The sequence below is a fragment of the Falco punctatus genome, assembly GCF_963210335.1.
Source record: "Falco punctatus genome assembly, chromosome: 12".
Taxonomy (NCBI): domain Eukaryota; kingdom Metazoa; phylum Chordata; class Aves; order Falconiformes; family Falconidae; genus Falco; species Falco punctatus.
In genome coordinates this window covers 5,096,482-5,116,664 of record NC_137592.1, presented here as the reverse complement: position 1 = coordinate 5,116,664, position 20,183 = coordinate 5,096,482, and the positions used below count along the sequence as shown (strand labels likewise).

At 39.8% G+C, this 20,183-nt stretch overlaps 1 protein-coding gene across 3 annotated transcripts in view; it reads right to left on the bottom strand.

Annotated features, from left to right (window-relative positions):
• PAPOLG (poly(A) polymerase gamma) overlaps positions 1–20,183 on the bottom strand; it is a 65,504-nt gene that overhangs the window by 10,623 nt on the left and 34,698 nt on the right. Inside the window, exons 1-10 of one of the 3 annotated variants that reach the window (XM_080407925.1) lie at positions 4,835–20,183; positions 4,661–4,727; positions 3,925–4,009; positions 3,732–3,841; positions 3,201–3,254; positions 2,012–2,123; positions 1,299–1,388; positions 538–676; positions 314–386; positions 112–232 (exon numbers count right to left, since the gene is read on the bottom strand). The exon at positions 4,835–20,183 is cut by the window's right edge and continues 34,698 nt beyond it. In XM_080407925.1, the coding sequence (XP_080264051.1) occupies positions 112–232; positions 314–386; positions 538–676; positions 1,299–1,388; positions 2,012–2,123; positions 3,201–3,254; positions 3,732–3,841; positions 3,925–4,009; positions 4,661–4,727; positions 4,835–4,881 (898 nt within the window). In that variant the 5' untranslated portion in view covers positions 4,882–20,183. Of the gene's footprint in view, positions 1–111; positions 233–313; positions 387–537; positions 677–1,298; positions 1,389–2,011; positions 2,124–3,200; positions 3,255–3,731; positions 3,842–3,924; positions 4,010–4,660 lie in introns of all 3 variants that reach the window. The other 2 variants (XM_080407923.1, XM_080407924.1) reach the window with 2 other exon arrangements.

Sequence of the window (20,183 nt, the reverse complement as noted above, 5' to 3'; positions counted from 1 at the left end):
GCCTACCTAACAGGGCAGAACACCTGACAGAATATAACAAATTCAGACAATGTGATTTCATAGCAAGAATTGTACTTTTTATTCAGTTAATAAGCATGAAGAGAACTTTACCATGTTTGAGCTCCTCTATCATTACCGCTCGTGTTGACACAGACACATTGTATGTAGAGTTCTGCTGTGGGTAGGCAGGTGTGATGATAGGCATTACGTGATGACGGTCCAAAGGGTTCACCTAGGATATTAAAAAGTTTTGCTTAGTATCAGTTCAAGTTAGAAGAAAGTTTAAAGGTTTCCAAATTCAATGTCTACATACCCTAGGGTCCCATACTGGTAAATTAAGGTCGCTCTCTTCAGGTTGTTTCAGCATTACAGGATTTGGCCATTCCCTACAAAGAAAAGCCAGTAAGTAACTGTCCATTTAAAATGTTGCCATGTAATTCAGGGTAGGATTGAACACTGTCAATGTAAATCTTACAGAAAGAATGACCTCTAAAGTGTTAATGCTTTATGCTAATTATAACAAACAATATCTCTTACCATTTTGAAAAAACCAAGAAGAACTTGTTAAGAAGTGTAGAAGGCAAAGCATTCGGGTAGAGTTGACATGTTCTTGCTACTAGCATTGCCCAGGAAACTCCACCAAGAAATCCCAGAACGTTGGAGTAAATGCCACGCTCTAGAAGGGATGGATACATTGTAGTTAGCCTGTGATCTTTCAATACCTAAGTATATTCCTTCAAATTTACCAACTTCACTATCTATAGCATATTTAATGCACTTCAGACTCAAAGTCCGTTATTTTTGCAGTGCAACAAGGCCAAAATGGCTGGTCCTTACAGGGATGAGGAAAAGAATCGTTACCGCACCACTTCCCAAAATACTGTTACTCTGACATTTACCACACTGCCACAGCTCCTCCTTTACTCCAATTTCACTTAAGAAAATTTCTGTCATTCTTCTAGCGCCTGTTCTAGCCACACATGCAAATGGTATTTTCTTATTACTTACATATTGAGTTTTATACTTGGCATTTTTATCATTTGTAATCGGATTCCTGATAAGCATCGCAGCACCTTGTCCTGTAGGCACTCCCCTCTTCTCCCTCCTCTACATCCATTTACACAAAGTGCCACACAATCTGCCACATAGACAGACCTTGCATCTAACCCAAAATGCAGTTTTTAGTTTAAAAGCTGTCATTTAATCAGCTATCCAAAGCTGAAGCACTTTTAATGGTCTTTTTTCAAGATGATGCACCTCTGAAAAGTTTAAAGATTGGGAATAAATACATTACTCACGTTTGGCCCACAGTTTGATTGCACGGAGTGTGAGCCGGAAGTTATCTTTATTTGGCACTAGATTTAGTATTTCATCAGTAACCCTGCAACCTGTAAGAAAAGAAGTTGAGGTACAGAACTTCCTAATAACAGGTACAAGTCAGTTTGATACTACACTTGATCCATAGCTTACAGTTTATCATTCAAGTCTATGATAACAAGTTTGGATTACTTGCTTTGTATTACCTTAAAAATTATAGATTACACCTAACATTCAGTATCACTTCAGGTAACTGGTGCCCTCAACAGCTTTTTCATAGTTTAGACCACAGTCAACAATTTTTAATAAGGCCTTTGTTACAGGATTCCAAAAGCTAGGGCTGTTTTGACAGCCAGGAACAATTAAACCAGTCAGTGTTAAACAGTGAGCAAGTTAGGCTTCAGGTATTTTAAATATCTTTTTTTATGAACTATCACACATTCTTCTCTATCAAACCCTCTGTGTATTCACCTGAAGCAGTGTCTGTGGCAAACTAAAACAATGCACACACCCTGATCAAAGGAACACGAAATAAAGGTCTATCTAAACACACAACTCCTTGAAACGTATAACAACTCACCACCTCTTCAGGTCTTCAGTATACATGAGATGAGTTTCTGCATCTTGTACAGAAACTCAGGCCTTCTACACAAATTCTAATAATTTATTTCTAAAGATTTGTAAATATGCCTACCATTTAAGCTCCGTATACATCTTATATCCAGGTTTCTCAGATGTGAGTCATCTCTGAGATCAAGATTGTCAGAAACAGTCTGCGCTAACAGTCTCGCAAACACAAGGTCAATCTTAAAAGGAAAAAAAATGCCAACCGTCAGTAAACATGCCATACTGTTTGTGAACAGCAAACTAGTGGGGAATAGTTAATGCTCAAAAGAGTAGTTAATATTTAGATTTAGAATTACATGACTATAAATACACCTCCCAAGAGATTTATTTGTCAGAAAACTCAAGAAAATTGCTAGGAGTTTTGTATTTTATTTACAAAACCTTCATTGCATCACTCCTTTTTAAGCTAGGGAAAGGGGTTTTTTAAAGTTGAAAAGATTACTCTAAACTTAGAATTTCCATTAAAAGGGAACTTAGAATTAATCATGGCATTAAGATACAAGCTCATTCACCTCAGCTATACCTCAGCAAAGGAGAGAGCATTTTCTTTAAGCAGTAAGCCCTTTTGATCCTGAAGTACCTGGGTTTTAGTACAGTCTGAGGCAAGAAAATTACTCTGTAAATGTCTGTACCAGATAAAGGCCACAGAAAGGTCATTGTCTTCATGACAGTGATACCAGGCAGTAACTTGCTTAGGTACTGCAGCACGCAGGTCTTTATTCACTGTATAAGATGTATTCAAGATACAAGGACTCCCGCAGCTGACAAACGCAGGCAGGAATCATGAGTACTTTTGCTTTTCATTTTCCAGATCTTTGTCTCATGACCACTTCATTTTTCGTTTGCAGCAAAACATTTTGTCTGCTTGCACGGTTCATACATAGAAAGCTAGCCTGTCCGAGCTAAGACGACTTAGCCAGGACACTGCCCTTAGTCCCACTCTGCACAATCCTTGTGAGATAAATGCTATTGAAGCAGGCCACCCTGGTCTACAGCACAGGTTTAGAAAAAATATGTTCCTGGTGTTCCCATGCCTGCCAGGCTGCCCAGGGGCTCATCTCATCATAAGCTCCCATTTTATTCTGGAGCCTTCTGGGATAGGTTGTGGCCAGGCTGTTTAATTACAGTTTCCTGGATACACTGTCAGGTACCAATAACCTTGTAATATATCACAGTCACAGGTTCCTGGAAAATTATCCTATTCCAAAGCAAGAAAAAACAATTTCTTATTTAAAGAAAAAGAACAAAATTCTTACCTCAATACCATCAAACTCGAATTTGACAACAGGTACATAGGCGTCTTCAACTGCCTGTGAAGAAGACGATAAATGTAAGAAAACATCTTGTGCTACTTGACTGTGTTTTCTTAAACTATGATAAAATACAGAATGTATACTGCTGAATTACTCAGTATAAAGACTGAGGTGCTTCTGAACTAAAAAAAAAAAATAATGTTAATAAGCTGCAAGTGGTATAACACTAATACAGTACTAATACTAGCGTCAAAAAATTATTTAGCCAAGAGATACAGAGACTGATCATGTATTGTAATGAATAAACAGTATGCAATAAACCATCAGTATCAGTGGCTATAAGGTATTTACCTTAATAGTGAAGAAGAAAAGTAAGAGATACTATCTTACTCCTGGTTAACAACCAGAGAAACCTAAAAAATTCTGTCTACATTTGACAGTGCACTCTAGTCTCCCATATTCTTAATTTCTGCTGAGCCTGAGATGCTATGACCTTATGGGTCAAGGAATGTTTCTATCAAGGAAAGAACTTACTCTTAGACATTTTATTTTCTCCTGACGTTTCAGTTTTTCAAAGAATGACTGAAAAAAATCCGATCTTTCCACATGTCTAGGAGCAATACAGACAGCATCTATGTCAGCACCTGCAAAGAGATTCCATTTCTACTGTTACTGTTGAAAGTCACTTTCAAACATTAAAACTATGACCACACAATAAAAGCTGTACCTTTAGTGTGTACTCCAAGTCTGTAGGAACCAAATGTAGCTATTTTGCCACTAGCATTTGCCGCTCCTGCTAAAGGGGGAAGATTCTGTGGGTAGAAGAGAGAGAGTTTACTTTAAAATACAAGATACACATTGACCTATGTGCAAGCTTAACTAGCATACAAGCTATTTAGAAGGACTACAACAGCCTCTGTGAACAATGTCTTCTCACTCCTGTACTGAGGGGTTAGTCTAATAGACTGATACTGTTTTTCTGAAGTGCTTGCAACTCAAAAAAAAGATTAACGTAGCAGTTCTTTCATTAATTGACACAAATTAAGTCCTATTATTAGTCTTCCCTGCAGCAGATGGACGTGAATTAACACAATCTAAGAGCTACACAAAAGGCAAGTCTAGTGTGTGTAATGATCTCAAGCTAGATTGAGTGTTGTAGACTGTCTGGGGCAAGATTAGTGCCCATTTACCATCAATCTCCCCTCACAACATGCTGTTTCAGCTTTGTTACCTGCTACAAGTCAACCTATAGAGCCACTTCACAAATTTGGTGCCCCAAAGACTTCAAGATCTTGATCTGAAGTATCTTTTATACCTTATTTCAATGGCAGTTACTACAGCTCTACTCAATACTTCAAAAGAAAGTTAAAGATGAACTTTAGCATAAATTCTACTAGTATGGCCTTTAAAAGAAATAAAGATGCTTCAGCTGTTTTGATAAGAACATACAAAAAAATTCTTACCTTTCTCTCACCAAGTTCCGAAACCCATTCTTTGACCAAGTTACTCAGTTTCCCAAGAATAACCCTCCTGTAAAAGAAAACTCCTGTTAAGTTTGCCTTTAAAAAAAAAAAAAAAAAAAAAAGGCAAATCAAGACATTAACATATAACATAACATATAACAAGGTTTTTTATACCTGTGATTCAGTTCTTCCTCATCTTCAAATACCCCAAACTGTTTCATTGTTTCAACCAGCTTTTGAGTATGAATGCGGTCTATATCCTTAGGAAGAGCAAAGCTAGTCGGAGGTGTAATTCCGTAGCACTTTTGAGGCTGGTTCTGCTGTCTAGGAGTACTGTGGGAGAAAATAAAATACTGAAGACTTCACAAAACCAAAAAAAATATTATTGGAAACCACCCTTCAGCTTAGAGGTTTCCAAATCAACTTTGTTCTTTTACCCAGCATTAACATAAGTGAGCAAAGCAAAAAATCCTGCTTATGATTTTTAGATAACTGGACCTAACTTTGAACTCACAACTACTTTTAAAAGAAAATAATTGTGGGTAGATGAAACGATCTATGTTGTTACCATCTTAATATAACTTATCTGCATTGCTCTAGATAGGACTGATCACCAGGAGATTAAAGAGTTTGAAATCTACTCCAGGTGACACTACATACAGCTGAAGTTTTGGACACATTTCTGTTTCGTATCAGTTTTGATTTAAGGATATTCCCATCAGCTTCCTGCTAACATTAAACAAGACAATTTAACACTGGCTTATTTTAGTTAAATGTATTTGCTATCCTTCTACTGATTCTGGAAGGGCATTATAGTTGACTTAAAGCAGGGGTCCTCAAACTATGGCCCGTGGGCTGGATACGGCCCCCCATGGTCCTCAATCCAGCCCCTGGTATTTACAGAACCCCCCGCCCCCCCGGGCGTTGGGGGGGAACCAAGCAGCCACAGATGGCTGCCTGCCACTTCATCCGCGCACCAGCCCCCTGTGTAAAAAGTTTGAGGACCCCTAATTTAGAGGAAGGACAGACAACAAAGTTGTCTGTTAAACAGATTTGATGCAGTAAATTCAGTGTTACCTTGTTTTTATTTATGGAAGAGTATGAATGAAAACCTCAACCAATCTGCACCTAATGTTACTAAGAAAGCCTAGTGCTCCTAACAGTATTCAATTTTTATAGTTCAGAGGCTTAGTTGTACCTACATCTTTTTTATCTAAATCCAAGAGATGTATGTGGACTTGAGGATCTTAAAGGTTTTTTCCAATCTAAACTGTTCTATGATTTTATGTCAGCATATAAAGCAGCACAAGTTAAGCTCCATTTGGAGTGGGTGCTCGGATCTGACTTAGCTAGCTCACTGCCCCATTAGGTGGAGCGGGACACCAGGCACCCAAGTCTGGACACCCATGGGGTGACTGCTCCTGGAACTCCAGTCACAGCAAGCCATAATTTCCACCTCCAACCCTCTGCTTGCCCTGCATTTTTACACTTACTTGCAATCAAAACCAGGAGAAGACTCACATGGCAGGACAACATTAAGTTAAAGGTGGTGTTAGTTGTTTTTGGGTTTGGTTTTTTGGGGGGTTTTTTTGTTTTGTTTTTTTTTTTTCTTACACCATAGAACCCTCGGTTTAGAAAGGGGGAAACTGAGAAAGAACCCTGCATTGCATTAGCAGCTGAAACCGGGAAAGAGAAAGGAGTGGGACAGGAGCTAAGAATGGTACTTAATGGGTCAAGGGCCTCTACAGAAACACTAGTACGAAAAGGGGGAGACACATTAAAAGACCTATACAACTCATTGTGCTTGTCAGAGTCCATATCCAGACCCTAAGGCTAAAGGGATTAATTATGCCATTATTCAAACTAGATATTTTCCTGCTTCACATAGGGATGACTTCAAATATTAGCCGAGTTAGTCAAGACATCCTTATAACTATTTGAAGTATCAGACCCTTTTTGGCTAGAATAGGATTAGGAAATGCTCAAAAAACAGCTTTAATACTTGATTAAAAAATAAAAAGACAGGCTATTACAGCTCCTTATTTCTAATTGTTGCCTTTACTCATCCACCGAGAGAAGATGGATTTCTCTCTCTCTCTCTCTTTCAGAGTAGCTTTATCCAGCTACAGACATAGCTTTTAGTCATCTAGTGGGTTCCCCCCCACACCTCCTCTCTATGAGCTTATTTTCCAAACTTTCTTCTATGTGTTTTCTAAAAAGCCGAGGGGTACCAGGACTGAGCCCTATCCACCTATCTGCCCAGGCAGAAGAGCTGTTTACTTGCAAGTGTAACTAGGCTCTGACCTAATTTACCTTTCCTTGTTTATAGGCATTTGTCTACCTCCTAAATCCAACTATTAACAATTAATATTTTCCTTCTTATGATATCATTTTCATAACAAATACAGAATTAAAGCTTATGTTTAATTGCTGTGTGCTACATCTAAATTAAAACACCTACAGCAGCAAGTTCCTACATGCTTTATGTATTATGTGCATTGTACCACTTGTACTTCAAAACCTTTGCACAAAACAAGAATGGGTTTTAGACTATGCTGGTATTCAAGATCTTACCAGTTTACAGAAGGGCACCATCTGTCTTTCATTGCCCCATTCCTCCTATTGAAACTATAATTAGAGATTGACATAAAGGACAATATCAATTAGACATACTGGGTATTGTTAAGATCAAATTATTTTAGTCAATAGTAGACAATTTTCCGTTGCTTGCATGTACTACCAAAAGTTTGATCACAACTTAGAAGTTGACGAACATGGTGCTTGGAATGTTTTTTATTGAAAGACCAACTTACACCCAACAGAACTCATTCCACTTTGGGAATTGAAGAAGACAATAGTAACATACTTTGCTCTTTCAAGCGTACCACACCGCCCAGCATATGTAGCACAGGCGGGATCTTAAGACACAAAGTAACACAGCCGGCACACTAGCCGTTCATCCCTTAGCCTTGTGTTTACAGCAAACACCAATTTTAAAATCAGAAGTTCGTTGCGGTCCAACGCTCCGCCAACCCTTGCCGGGAGTTGCCCGCGCAGCTCCACCGGCTGCCGCTGCCCTGCCAGCCCCACCAACGGTCGCCGGCAGACAGACCCGCAGCTGCTGCTGCTCAAACCGCCCCTAACTTCACACCAGAGGTTGTCCCACTTTTTGTCACTTATGCCTATAGAGCCTTACGAAGGCGCTGGCTGCTGCTCCTGCGCTGGCAGGGCAGGGGTGCTGCTCTCCGGGGCCAGGGACAACGGCCGCCACTTGGTCTTGACCCTGGCCCGACGGCGTCGCCTCGCTTGGGCCTGCTCCATCCCTCCCGCTGAGCGGGGAGATGGCTGGCAATCGGCTGCTGGACCACCGAAACCAACAGGACAAGTCCCGAAGCCGCCAAACCGGCAGCAGGAGCGCCGAGGCGCTACCCGCTCGGTAGGCGGCCCGCTTCTAACGGCCGGACCGGCCCGTCGCCGGTAGGGACGTCGCTATGGCAACGGCCCGCAGCCATGGCAACCCAACGGCGTTCCAAATCGAACGCAGGGGTCCAATCACCGGAGCCCCCGTCCCGCGCCAAACGCGAGGCTCCGCCCACCAGAGCCCCAGTCCTGCGTCGAGGCTCCAGCCGCCGGAGCAGAGCTCCCGGGGCCCCGGGCCGTGCCCGCACACGTGCCGCATCACACGGGGAAAGCGAGGCGCATGATTTTTTTTTTTTTTTTTAAAAGAAGCCATCCCTGCCAGGGCGGAGGAGAGAGAAGGGGAGGCCAGGCTCACCCCAAATCCCCCCCAGCCTCCCACACCCCTCACGGGGCGAGACGCGGGGGAAGGATTGGGGCCGCCGCCTCACCCGCACATATCCTTCATGGCACACGCCGCACTGCCCCAGCCGCGGCGGCCATCTAACGGCCCTCGCCCTTTCTACACTGCGCGCCGCCACCGCCTCTTTCCCGACGCCCACCGCGGCGCACAGCCAACGGCGCAGGGGAGCCGGCCCGGCGGGCCGGGGCTCAGCCGGCAGATCCGCCTCCCCGCTCCCGCCGCCCGGCTCCCCCTGGCGGCTGTTGGCGCTGCGCGGCTGAGGCGGCACCGCACGCCATGTTCTCCCGCCCCGGCCCCTCTCCTCAGGGACCGGCGGGCCCGCGGCCCCTCTCCTCAGGGACCGGCGGGCCTGACAGGTGGAGACATTCAGATCGCTCCTATAAACGCACGTACCACCCACCAGCTGGCCTTCTGGCACTGTTAGTTGTCTGTTTGGAGATCTTTTACTAAGCGGGATGTCTCTGAGGGGCTGATATTTATGAGGAAGAGTGTAGCTGGAGTCATGCGATGATGGTAACAATAAACAATGTGCCTATGTGAGTGGAAGAGGTGTGGTATTTTACTGTTTTCTTAGTTTCGTAGCTTTTTTCCTGGGGTGAATTATGTGTTGCAAACCATAAAAGAAGACATCTTTGCCCAAAAAGTTTTTTATTGTATCTTATTTGGCAAAGTGCTTCATGACTCTTACTACATTTTAATGTTCTAATACTTCAATTGTTAAAAGGAGAGTGAAACTTTAAACAGATTTTTGGAGGAATTTTAGGTATATGCATGAAAAGTTATGTACCAGCTACTGCACCTGAACCTTTCTGCTTCAACATACAAAATCTGACTGAAAGGTGACACTGCTACAGAGAAAGTACTTGTGTGATATTAAAATATTGTCCACATCACATATTTGAAGTATCACATGACAAAAAATACCAATGTGCAATATAGAACTATGTCCCTCAAGTAAAATGACTGAAATTCAAAAATAAAAGAAAAAAACCAAACCCCCAACAAACTACTACACCCCCCCTTCAACTGCCACTTGCTTAAATCAATGTATCTGAAATCTGTCTTCAACCCCACCTTCTACCGTTCAGTGTTATCTCTTACCGTGTATCTTTCCACATAATGTGATAGATTAGTAAATCTTGACAACATTTATTACAAAATGCAGCTTCCCAGAATTGAATTTCATGTTATTTTTAGCTGATATTCATCAAGGCCTAAACATATATACACAAATTATTGCTGACAAAAATCTTTCTCTAGTGAAATATGGTATGTTACACAGATAAGATCCTCTGCATTTGTTAGAAAAATCCAAAGTTTGAATAAAATCTTTTTCTGATAACTTTTTCCTCTGTGATGTGGTTATATTGGTAACCTAATGAGTTACTCAGAAATAATGCATTAAAAAAAAAATTGTATTTTAAGTCAATCCGAACTGTTGCTGCTGGAACACTAGGCTTGCCTTGCAGGGCATGACTTTGGAACTGTTGTATGTCTTTCTGGGCTGGCTTGCTGCTGGTAGCTGTTAGCTCCTCACACAATCGGTTGTAGTGGATTCCTAGCTTAACTGCAATCATTTGATAGGATTTCAACTTGCCACTGTATGTTGGGCCAGAAGAACAGTACCTCTGCTATGCTTTTCCAGGGAAGTCTTGAATGCTCGTGCCCCTTAATGTGGAATTAGTTACAGCTCTTCATCTGGTCAACAACAAAAGACTATGCATAAACTTGCACTAGCTTGTAGGGCAGGTGCAATGCCAGCAGGAGGGGTCACTCCCTTGTTTCACTTCAAATTGAAGCTAAAATTACGGTGTTACCAGCTTCTGAAACAGGTTAGTTAATAGGAACTAACTGTGAGCTCACTGAAGCAGCACTAATCTTGCTGCTCTCAATGAAGTGTCTGTCTTTGATCAGCTCATTCTCTCTCAGCAGGCCAAAAAATAGCCACAGGATACGAGTGCTTAGTTTACAATCGTGTTGATTTTGCTTTAGGTTTGTCTTTAGCTGTTGGAGATTAATGAATCAAAATGGTGTTTAAACTTGCAACCAGTTCTCTTCTAATCAAATGGCAGTATTATTTCTAGCTGTTTTCTACTTTGGTTACCCGAGCCAGTCATATAAAGGACTCTGGTATTCTGCTATATGATAGTGAGGTACAGCCTTAAATGTCTAGGAATTAGCAAGATAATAGTGGAGGGTGTTGAGGATTTTTTGCTTTTCCAACTGTTTCCTATGTTGTGTATTTGTTGCACCATTTGCCTTTCCTCTTCACTCATTTTTGCCCATACAACAATCTTCTCTGACCTTAAAGAGTCTCCTTTGATTCCACCAGCATGCATCAGACATAGCATAGGGATATTAATTTACATGGAAGTGCAGAAAGGACCTCTGATGCTTGACAGCTAAGTGCAAGCAAAGGGTCTGTCTAACAAGGTTTATGTATGCTAGCATTTGGATAAGCAGCAGCATATGGAATTGTAGGTTTCTTGAATTTCTTGGGGTTTTGCTGTAAGGGGAAACTAAGGCGGTGAGTTTGAGCATCCTTCTGAAGTGTTTGCATCTCCTGTAGACAACCTAGATGCTTTGGGTCTGTAAAGATTTGATTTGAACTCTGGTACCCTCCAAAGGTATTATGTGGATAAAATTCTTTGCTGTTGCAGTTTATCATTAAGGTATTCCCTTTCAGAGAGGAAAGTTGAGTGGAAGTGTGCTTATTCTAGAGAGTTAATCTTAAATGGCAAGAAGAGTGATCTCTGCTGGCTAACACCTGAAGAAGGGAAAAAAGATCTGATGTGCTACGTGTTGGTTCGGGAAGTCTCTTAGGATGGAAACAGCTACCAGGAAGGTATTGCCCAAATTTAATGGGATATGCCCTTGTACTTTTTTTTTTTCCCCTTTACCAAACTACCTTCATTTTAGAGGTAATATTTATTTTATAGTAGTAATGAAGAAGTGTAACTAGGTAAGGTTTAAGAAGTGTTTTCTTTGACCTGGATAGAAGTTTCTACAGCTGAATCTGCTGTATTTTTATTTATGAATAGCTTTACATAGAGAGCAGAAACACATATTATTTTTCTCTTGATAGAGGAAGAGAACAAATCTGTTTAATCTTTGCATTGTTCTTTACTTTTCTTCTGGGTGGGTGTGGGTACCCAAGTCCTTGGACAGCTGATGTTGTGTAGCACTGGTATCTGTTCTAGTTCCATTATAGTTTGAACGTGGCTGTGAGACTGGTTTTGGGCATTAGAGCCTGATGCTAATACCCCTGATGCACTATCTCTTACCATGTTGAGTCGTCTTTGTCATGAATTCATTAGTTTCATGCAGAGATCGTATATAATTCTGATTGCTGCTTGCAGGGAAACTTTAAAGAGAGGAATGGATACTGATAATTACTGAAACACCCCAATTCTGTCTGAGAATTGGGAGAAGTCTTCCTATCCATTAACCTTGTAGTAAGATCTTGCTGAAGCTGGTTTTTTCTCGTCCTTTTTATGTGGTAGCATTTTGTTCAGCTTCACGTGGTAACTTAGGATCTGTTAAATTTGATTGTAAACTTGAGCCCACAGAAGGGAACTCTCAGCTGGCTGGCTTCATCTACTTTGTTTCCTGTGCTTGAAGCAACAGAGGCTCACCTCTTTAGCTGGGAAAGCTCTAGAGAGGTTGTGTTGGTGTGCTTGGTCTTAACCAGTTCTTGATATGGCCTGTTGTGATGGCAGTGCATCCAAATATGTATGCTTTTTGCCCAGGTGGGGCTGTGCTGTTGTGGGGACACAGTCTCATCGAGTTTACAAAGGAAAACACTTTCCTTTGTAATTGACAGCATCTATTTTCCCATAGTGTGTGTGTGTTCCCATATTACTTATACTGAAAATGGAGGAGAAAATGAAAGGTAAAGACAATGTTCTGGTGTTCTCTGTATGCTTGCTTCCATTCTGGGCTTTCCATTTGATATTTTTATATTTGTGGTGTTTTTCCTGAGTAATCGTGAAGGGGCAGCTCACAGGGGTTACATGGACTGTATTACAGAATAATGAAAGAGATGAAACCTTTGGAAAACGTAGTGACATAAACACTGTTCAGGCTTTTCTGCTTTACTTATACCTCCAAATTTCAAGGAAGGGGAAATACTTTAAAGCCTACTGCCGTATTCTTCCGAAGTAAAAATATAATTTAGAGTAGTTGGAGAGGAGCTGTATAAGAAGAGTACAGGCATAGCTACAGCTCATCTTCTGGTGAAGGGCTTTGTGGTTTTGGTACCTGTACCCAGCCTGGTGCATTGTTCACGGGGCTTCTTCACTGTAGCTGATAAAGTAAATGATAAATAATTGTTCTTCTCTGCTTGAAGAGTTGTCTAATAAGGGCATTGGTATGTGCAAGGTAAGTGTGGAAGTAATGCTGCTGACTTTCTCATAAACAAGTTTTCTTTTTTTAGTTCTAACTGAAAAAGGAAGTGACAAGTAATGGGCTGAAAAATTGAGAAAAGAGGAGAAACATCAGAGAACAAAATTATTACAGTTATATAGTTTATGTGAGTATCGTTTAGGACCTCTTGCATATCTGTGTTTGTACATGTGGATATGCATATCCAACTGCTTTTGCCTTGATGACTGGCAAACAAATGTATGGGACAGAATCAATATTACGTACAAATATGAAAGTGCTTCCAATTATGTTAGAATTTTTTGAACATCTGTTATGCAGTCTCTCAGATACAGGTGAAAATTGAGTGAGAGCACAGAAAACAAGAGCAAAAGATGAACAAAAATGAACAGTAGAAAGCATGAATGTAACGTTAATGAAGAGTGCTTGTAAATAAGGCAGTTCAAGGCTGCCTTCAGGAATGTAGTGCCTGGGATGGGTGTTCCGTTGTGTGGGGAAACACTGAAATGTTTCGAGCTCCCAAACACAGGGTTCATTCGCGGGTACATCAAATTACCAAAATACAACGGGTTTCCAGGTGGTTATAAATATAACTTATTCCTGTTTAAAATTTTCTCTGTGTTGTAGGAAAAGAAGAAAATGGCAATTGTGCAAATAAGCTCCCATTCTATGGGAGATCACAAATTTTTACTGTGTATCTAGCAGTCAAGTTTGTGTCTTTATCGTACTTTCATCCACCTGGTTCCTCTTAAATAAGGTACATTTGGTCTTTTTTCTATTAACAGATTTCATTTTAGTCTGTAGTATTTTCCTTTTGCTTGCTGTTTGCAGCAATGTAACAAAAGGGAGGTGTTCACAGGGAAGATTGCTCTGAAAATTTTGAATGTATTGCTATTGTTTTCTGAGATTACTGAAAATTGATTCAGTAGGAATTTGTTGCCAGTTAAGTTTTCCATCTTTGAAGCGCTCTTTTTTTTCCCTGAGGAGCTCTTAATTGATGGTAACTAGATACAGTAACCCCTTTCTGGGATGGCTCAGGTCATTCTTCAAAGAGGAGTCTCCAGGTGTTCTTTGCTATTTTGTACAGAAATATTTATTTCAGATATTTAGGAAATAATGCTAATGTGTGCAAGGTTGCTTTTAATTATGTTTTCATCTGCTAAACTTCAGGGACTTTTTTACCCTAGTGTGAAATCAGGGACAAGCGTGAGCTCAAAAATTCATACTTTAATGCTCAGCTATACATGATTTGCTGTATCACCTGTGCAAATAACCAGCACTTACAAAGATTAGAGTTACACAGCTAAAATCATACACAGCTTAATATAGAAAATAATTCTGGTCATATCAACGTAGCCATGAAAAGGGTGGGCCATTTTAAGATAGCTGAGAACTGGGGGCAGGGGTGTTATTCAGTTGCAACATTTAAGGGGAAGTGGAAGGAATAACTGTAGTCTTAATGTGACTGTAAATTTGCCAGATCGTTCACATATGTGCAAGTATCTCTTTCGTTAGATAGTTGGTTCCTTCTCCTGATGGATGACCATCAGGTTCGTAATATTCCTGGGGACTGTTGCATAATGCAAATGAATAGTAACACTGAATACACTCTACAGTTTGGATAAATACAATTTGTTGCAATGATCCTAGAAAGCAATAGGTACTGTGTGCTGAACTTCTTGTTCATGAATCATATGTTAACACTGAAGTTTGGGTGATTAGTATACTGTATCTGTGTCACTTCAGTGTGCTGCTGCTGAGATGAATGATTCTTGTATAAACTTTAGGCTCCAGAGGCCTCTGCAGGGTTTTTTATTAGGCATAAAATCTTTCTACATGTGCCATACTTTATGAAGTGGAATTTTCTGTGACTCTGTGTGTTCTCTAACCTGACTTATTTTGCGTGTGGCCCTCCTGGCTATGCCATGGAGTTTCCAGGCCACCTGCCTGACAAGCATAGCAAGAGAAGAGTCCAGCTCTAAGCTCAGGGCTGAGAGCTTCTAGCAATGAAACTACTGTGACCTTGCTGCTGTGAGAATTGTCCTCAATGTGGCATCCACAGGAGTGCGACAACATCTGTGTCTGGTTTTGCTTTAGGATTTCTTTCAATACCCACAATTTCTTGAGGCAAGAAACAGGAAGTAAAATTAATTTTTTGAGACATAAATGATGTGATTAAGCATTTAGGTGTTTTGCGGTGTGTGTTCTCCACCCCTGGCTAGTCATGGCTGTGGGAAGAACCTACTTGCCAAAGGATTCATTACTGTGCAGATCTTGTTATGTAATTGTATGAGGTACAATGTAAGTTCTGAGTGAAGGTCTTTCCTGAAGGCTGGATCTGAAGTGGTGACATACACAGATCTAGAACTTTTACCCTGTAGCTCAGCAACTTGGTGTTTTGGGTTTTTTTTTTGCTTATGTAGAATTCTTCTGTATCGTGTGGGAAGGAAGAGACTAATGTGTAGACTGCCATAACTCTTTCCTGGGACTGTAACTTTATAAATTGAATGTTTTTTTTAAACTACAAGTTAATTTGTTCCATTTTACCTTTCATGTACCCCATCAATGAAGCACATAGGAAGATAAAAAGTATTAATTGCCTTCAACTACTTAGGCAGAGAATAGATTTTCAAATTGCTAGTTTCATAATGTACTGTAATTAACAGCATTCAGGAGTGCCTGCCATTGTGAAGTGCAGGACTTGAAAAAGATCAGAAAAGAAACCTCTGTGCTCTTCAGCCTTTACCTCCAGCCCTGCAGCTTTGCAGAAAGTATACAGCAGATTTTCAGTCTAGTGAATATTTTTTGACCGGCAACAGATTAAAAAAAAAAAAAAAAAAAGGCTTCAGTTTCCTGGGAGAAGAAAGAGCATAGAAAATGCTGGTTGCATAGTCACTAGTGGAATCCCTTTAATACTGCCTAGATGATCTTGAGAATTTTAAAAATAACAATAAGGAAAATCTAATTTCAGTGAAGCAAAATTCATTCTTGATAAAGGGATTTCCAGAAACTAGTTCATTGTAACTATAGAAATACCTGTATTTTCTAATCTTTGATGGAGAATAAGAACAGACTTTTCTGAATTCTTGGTAAATCCCAAAGCTGATAGTGAATGCTTAACACATTGAATGTAGTAGGAAAGAGGCTCTTAGGAACTTGCTTCCAGTAAAACATTCTCTAAATCAGAGTAATATCCTCACTAAGCTGCTTAATAATGAAAACAGTGGTCAGAGGTGTGTAGCAGTGAATGTCCTTGGAGGTGGGAGAAAAAGTCTGAAACAATGAAAATTAATTTTCTGAGTCTTTCATAAAGTGATTATTATCTGTGATCATAGCCATCTTTTAGGAAATTGGAAACAAAACTGAGTGTACTACTTTTGCACTTATAAAAGAAGAAACCAAAACTTTTGGTAGCATTAAACAGGAGTGGAAACAATACAGCCTGCTGCTGTGTAGGCAACTAAAAAACTGGATAATACAAGGAAGATGAAAGGCTACTTTTAAAACTATAGCTTTACTGTAAAAGGTGAAAGTCACTAAGAAGTGAGCAGCCTACCTAAGTGGATCAGGATTTGATATGGAGCCAAGTTCAGACTGAAGTGGTACGCTTTGAACCTGAACTGTTTCTTCAAATTCTGCTAGAAAACTTATTGCTTCTGCTTTAGCTGTTGCCAAATGGGAAGGACAAGCAAAAGATGGAGTGATGGCAAAGATTTCCTTGAAGTTGCTTTTGGTTTTTGATGTAAGGGGACCTTTGTTTATTTTGGAACACTCCCTGCTGCAGGTAACGTGTAATATGCTTCAGAATGTTTGTGAAAGAATTTAGGGAGCAAAACATAGTTTAAAAATATCAATGTGAGTGAAGTCACATCACACTAAAGTAAATTATGCTGAGTGATAAAGCACAAGGTATTCAGTGTGACAGCTCACAAATAGCATGTTCAATGCCATGCTTCACAAATCGCTTAGTTTTATGTTTTTCCTGTTGCTAATTTTGTAGGTCTTGTCACTGAAAAATAATGAGATAGACTCTGAGCTGGTGAAAATCTGTATATGTAGTCAAACTTAAACAGTTTAGCTGCAGCTACCTCAAGTCCTTCTGTAGCACTGTGAAGACTGTAATTTTTAAATGGGTAAGGCCTCTACTAGTAGTGAATGCTGCTAATGCAATGTGTGAAATCTTAGTTTGCAAGCAATATTGTTTGAGAAGGAAGATTCCTTCCTCTAGTTCATGGAAGAGGGGAGAATGTAATGTGAATGTAGCTTCTTAAAATTTCTCAAGGCACTGTAGTAGTTAAGACACAGGATGCCTCTTTTTAACACAATGTAGCTTTAATAGGAGGTATGTGGCTAAATACCCATACAGCTCTTTGAAAATGAGGTAGCTGGATTTCAACAAGCCACAGTGACTCTTAGTAAGTGCTCTAAACCCAGTAACTGAGTGCTGTTAGAGGAAACTTATCTGATGGTCCAAAACTTGAAGTTGGAAATCAGTCAAATTATTTTTTCACTCTCATGCAGAAAGGATCTTTCATGAAAGAAAGAGTTTTCTTTTGCAGAAGTATACTGCAGAATTCTATGATGTTCTTTCTTTGACAGATGTAGGTTAACTTTGTGCATGTGTGATTTTAGGTGTTTTTTTAAAACTTCCTTATTTGGTCAGGTAAAAACTTTTCTCCCAGGTTTGACCTGAGATTTGCCACCAAACTGTCATTTCAGTTGCTAAGCCAGCAGCATCGAATGACACTTGTGCTTTTTCAGCTGAGTAAGATATTTTGCGATTGTCATAACTGTTGTATATTGTACATCAAGTATCATAAGCACCTTTGCCTCTTGGAGGAGGAAGCTACAATTTCAGCTAATACTTAGTTATTATGTAGGGTGACTTAGGAGTATCAAGAACAGTACAGTCATCTCTGTTTTTCAGGATCAGACAGGTACAAGGAGTTCCTTAGATGAGCTAGAGAAACAGAATCCAGGAGTGTGGATGAGGATTCAAAGCCCAGCACCCTCAAAACTGCTAATACTCAATTTCAGTGTGAGAGATCGAAAGTGGCATTGCTCTCTGTGGGTGGCTTGCCTAACTAATTCCTCTCTCAGCTTGTCAGTCACTTGGGCAGTCCCTGAGGTCACGAGAAGCAGATTCTCTGGTCCAAGCCTGTGCAGCTATTCTGCTTCTAGTTCTGCTGTCTGAGATGTGGGGGACAATAACCATAAACTGGTATCAGACTAGTGCCTTCTATCATGTTGTTTGTGTCTCTCTTGGAAATACCTTGTTTGATACATTCTATGATTTCATTTTTGGGCTTTTTCCCTTTTGTTTTTCAGACTGAGATAATAGCCCTTTGGAAGAGCTGGAAAATACACAAGTAAGTTTTTTAGCCTTTTGGGGTTTTTTCCTTCCTTTCTGAGTCACCTTCTGGAAGACCAAGTCATTCAGCAGTATCTCTCTAGAGAGCTCGCAAAGACTAGCTTACAAACACAGGAATTTAAATTGGTTAAGATCTGGTGGTGAATCTTTCAGAATTCTTGAAAAATTATAGGGTATGTTTCAGGTTTCACTGCAGATGAACTTGAAGCAAAAGTATATGCAAAGTCTTTGCTTTCCATCAGCAGTAGTACAAAAGCCTCAAAATTTGGGTGGGAATCTATAAAAATATGTATTTTGCCTTTTTTTTTTTAACTAGAATTTGTATAGCTAGAGGCAGAAGAGTAGCAGGATCTGTTTTTATTTTACCTTAATATCACGTTTTGGCCAGCATCTGCACAATTACATGTTTGCAGGTCATCTGGTTTTATGTTGTACCTTCAGCAGGGTGAGTACAGAGCTTGCACAGATTAATCTGAGTAGACACCTGCATATCTTTCCATCCATCAATGTGTAAGATTTACTCATTTTTTGCAAAGTGTGTAGTTCCTGTCAGAAACTTTCTTGTGGCAGATGCTTTTATCTCGAAGTTCAGGTTTTCTTGGCCAAAAAAACCCCCAATCATCTCTGTGGTCTTTTAAAAAGAATAATGAACAGAGGATGCAATCTGTCTGCTGGGGAACTGAATATAATACTGGGCATCCAGAGTGTTGATTTTTCTGGGGAAAAATACAACCTACTACTCCCTCTCCTGGCCTTATAGGGGAAATATATGGAATTGTCAAAAGGGGGCATTCTTGCTTTTTCAGACAAATGAAAAATAAGTCATAAAATAAGTGTTATAGTTAGACATGTCATTTAGGTAGAGCAGAAATTGCTCAAGTTAAAAAAATCTTAGCCAATGCAAATACAACAGATAGAATATTAAACATCAGAAGTGATTTGCAAACTAATTTAATCTCTTATTTTGTGGACAGAGGTTTTATCTATCTCACCTAAGGTTTACCCAAAGCTTTTATTCATTGATGAAAATGCACGCCGCATAGTTACGTGCACACTCGCTGTGTATGAGAATATATACCCCTGCCCAGTTGTCTGTTAAATATAATGTAGAACAAAGTTCTTAATATATCCATGAAAATACATACATGACAAAGTCCTGCCAGTCTAGTATAAGATTTACTACAACTGATTTTGTACTTTGATCTGGCATATGTAGAGTTGCCAAGTAATAGCTGGGCAAACTGTGCTTTCTTATAAAAAATTCTTGAAAAGACAAACCCTTATGTATAGCTAATCTAGAAGCACCTCTAGAAACTGAGAAACTACTGATACCCTGGGAATTTGCCCTGGCAAATAAAGGAAGATGTTGATTTTGAGCATCTGTGTTAAGAGATGTCAACCAAGATATTCACTTCTGAGTTTGCCTGAGCACTTAAGGATTAAACCTGTTAACAAACAGGTTCAAACTGGTGCTGATAACTTCTGATTATAATCAAATTTTACTCTGCCTCTCACAGGTATTTGTAATATTTTTATTTGCTCTAGTGAAGAAAATACTTGTTAGAGTCCATATGATTAGGTAAAGTCTTCCTGTACATGGTAATTAATATGCTTTACCGTTAATGTTTTGGATTGACTAGGGGGAAGCAAACATAGGAACTGCATTTAAAAAAAACCCCAACAAAAAACCCCAAACTCTGAAGTTATATAGGTTTTTCTTTTGCCTAAAGAATCATTTCTTTCTCTTTGGAATTCACTTTATCCAACTAATGCAAATAAAAATTACGACTTTTATCTGCCCTAAAATTATAGATTATTTTAGTTACCAAGTGCTAAAAAGATGCTGTTTTTTCAATCAAGATTCTGTCTTTTATACCTTAATATCTAATTTAGGTGTAGTCCAGTGGTTAGGGTTGGGATAAACGCATTTCTCATGCTAGAAGGTATAA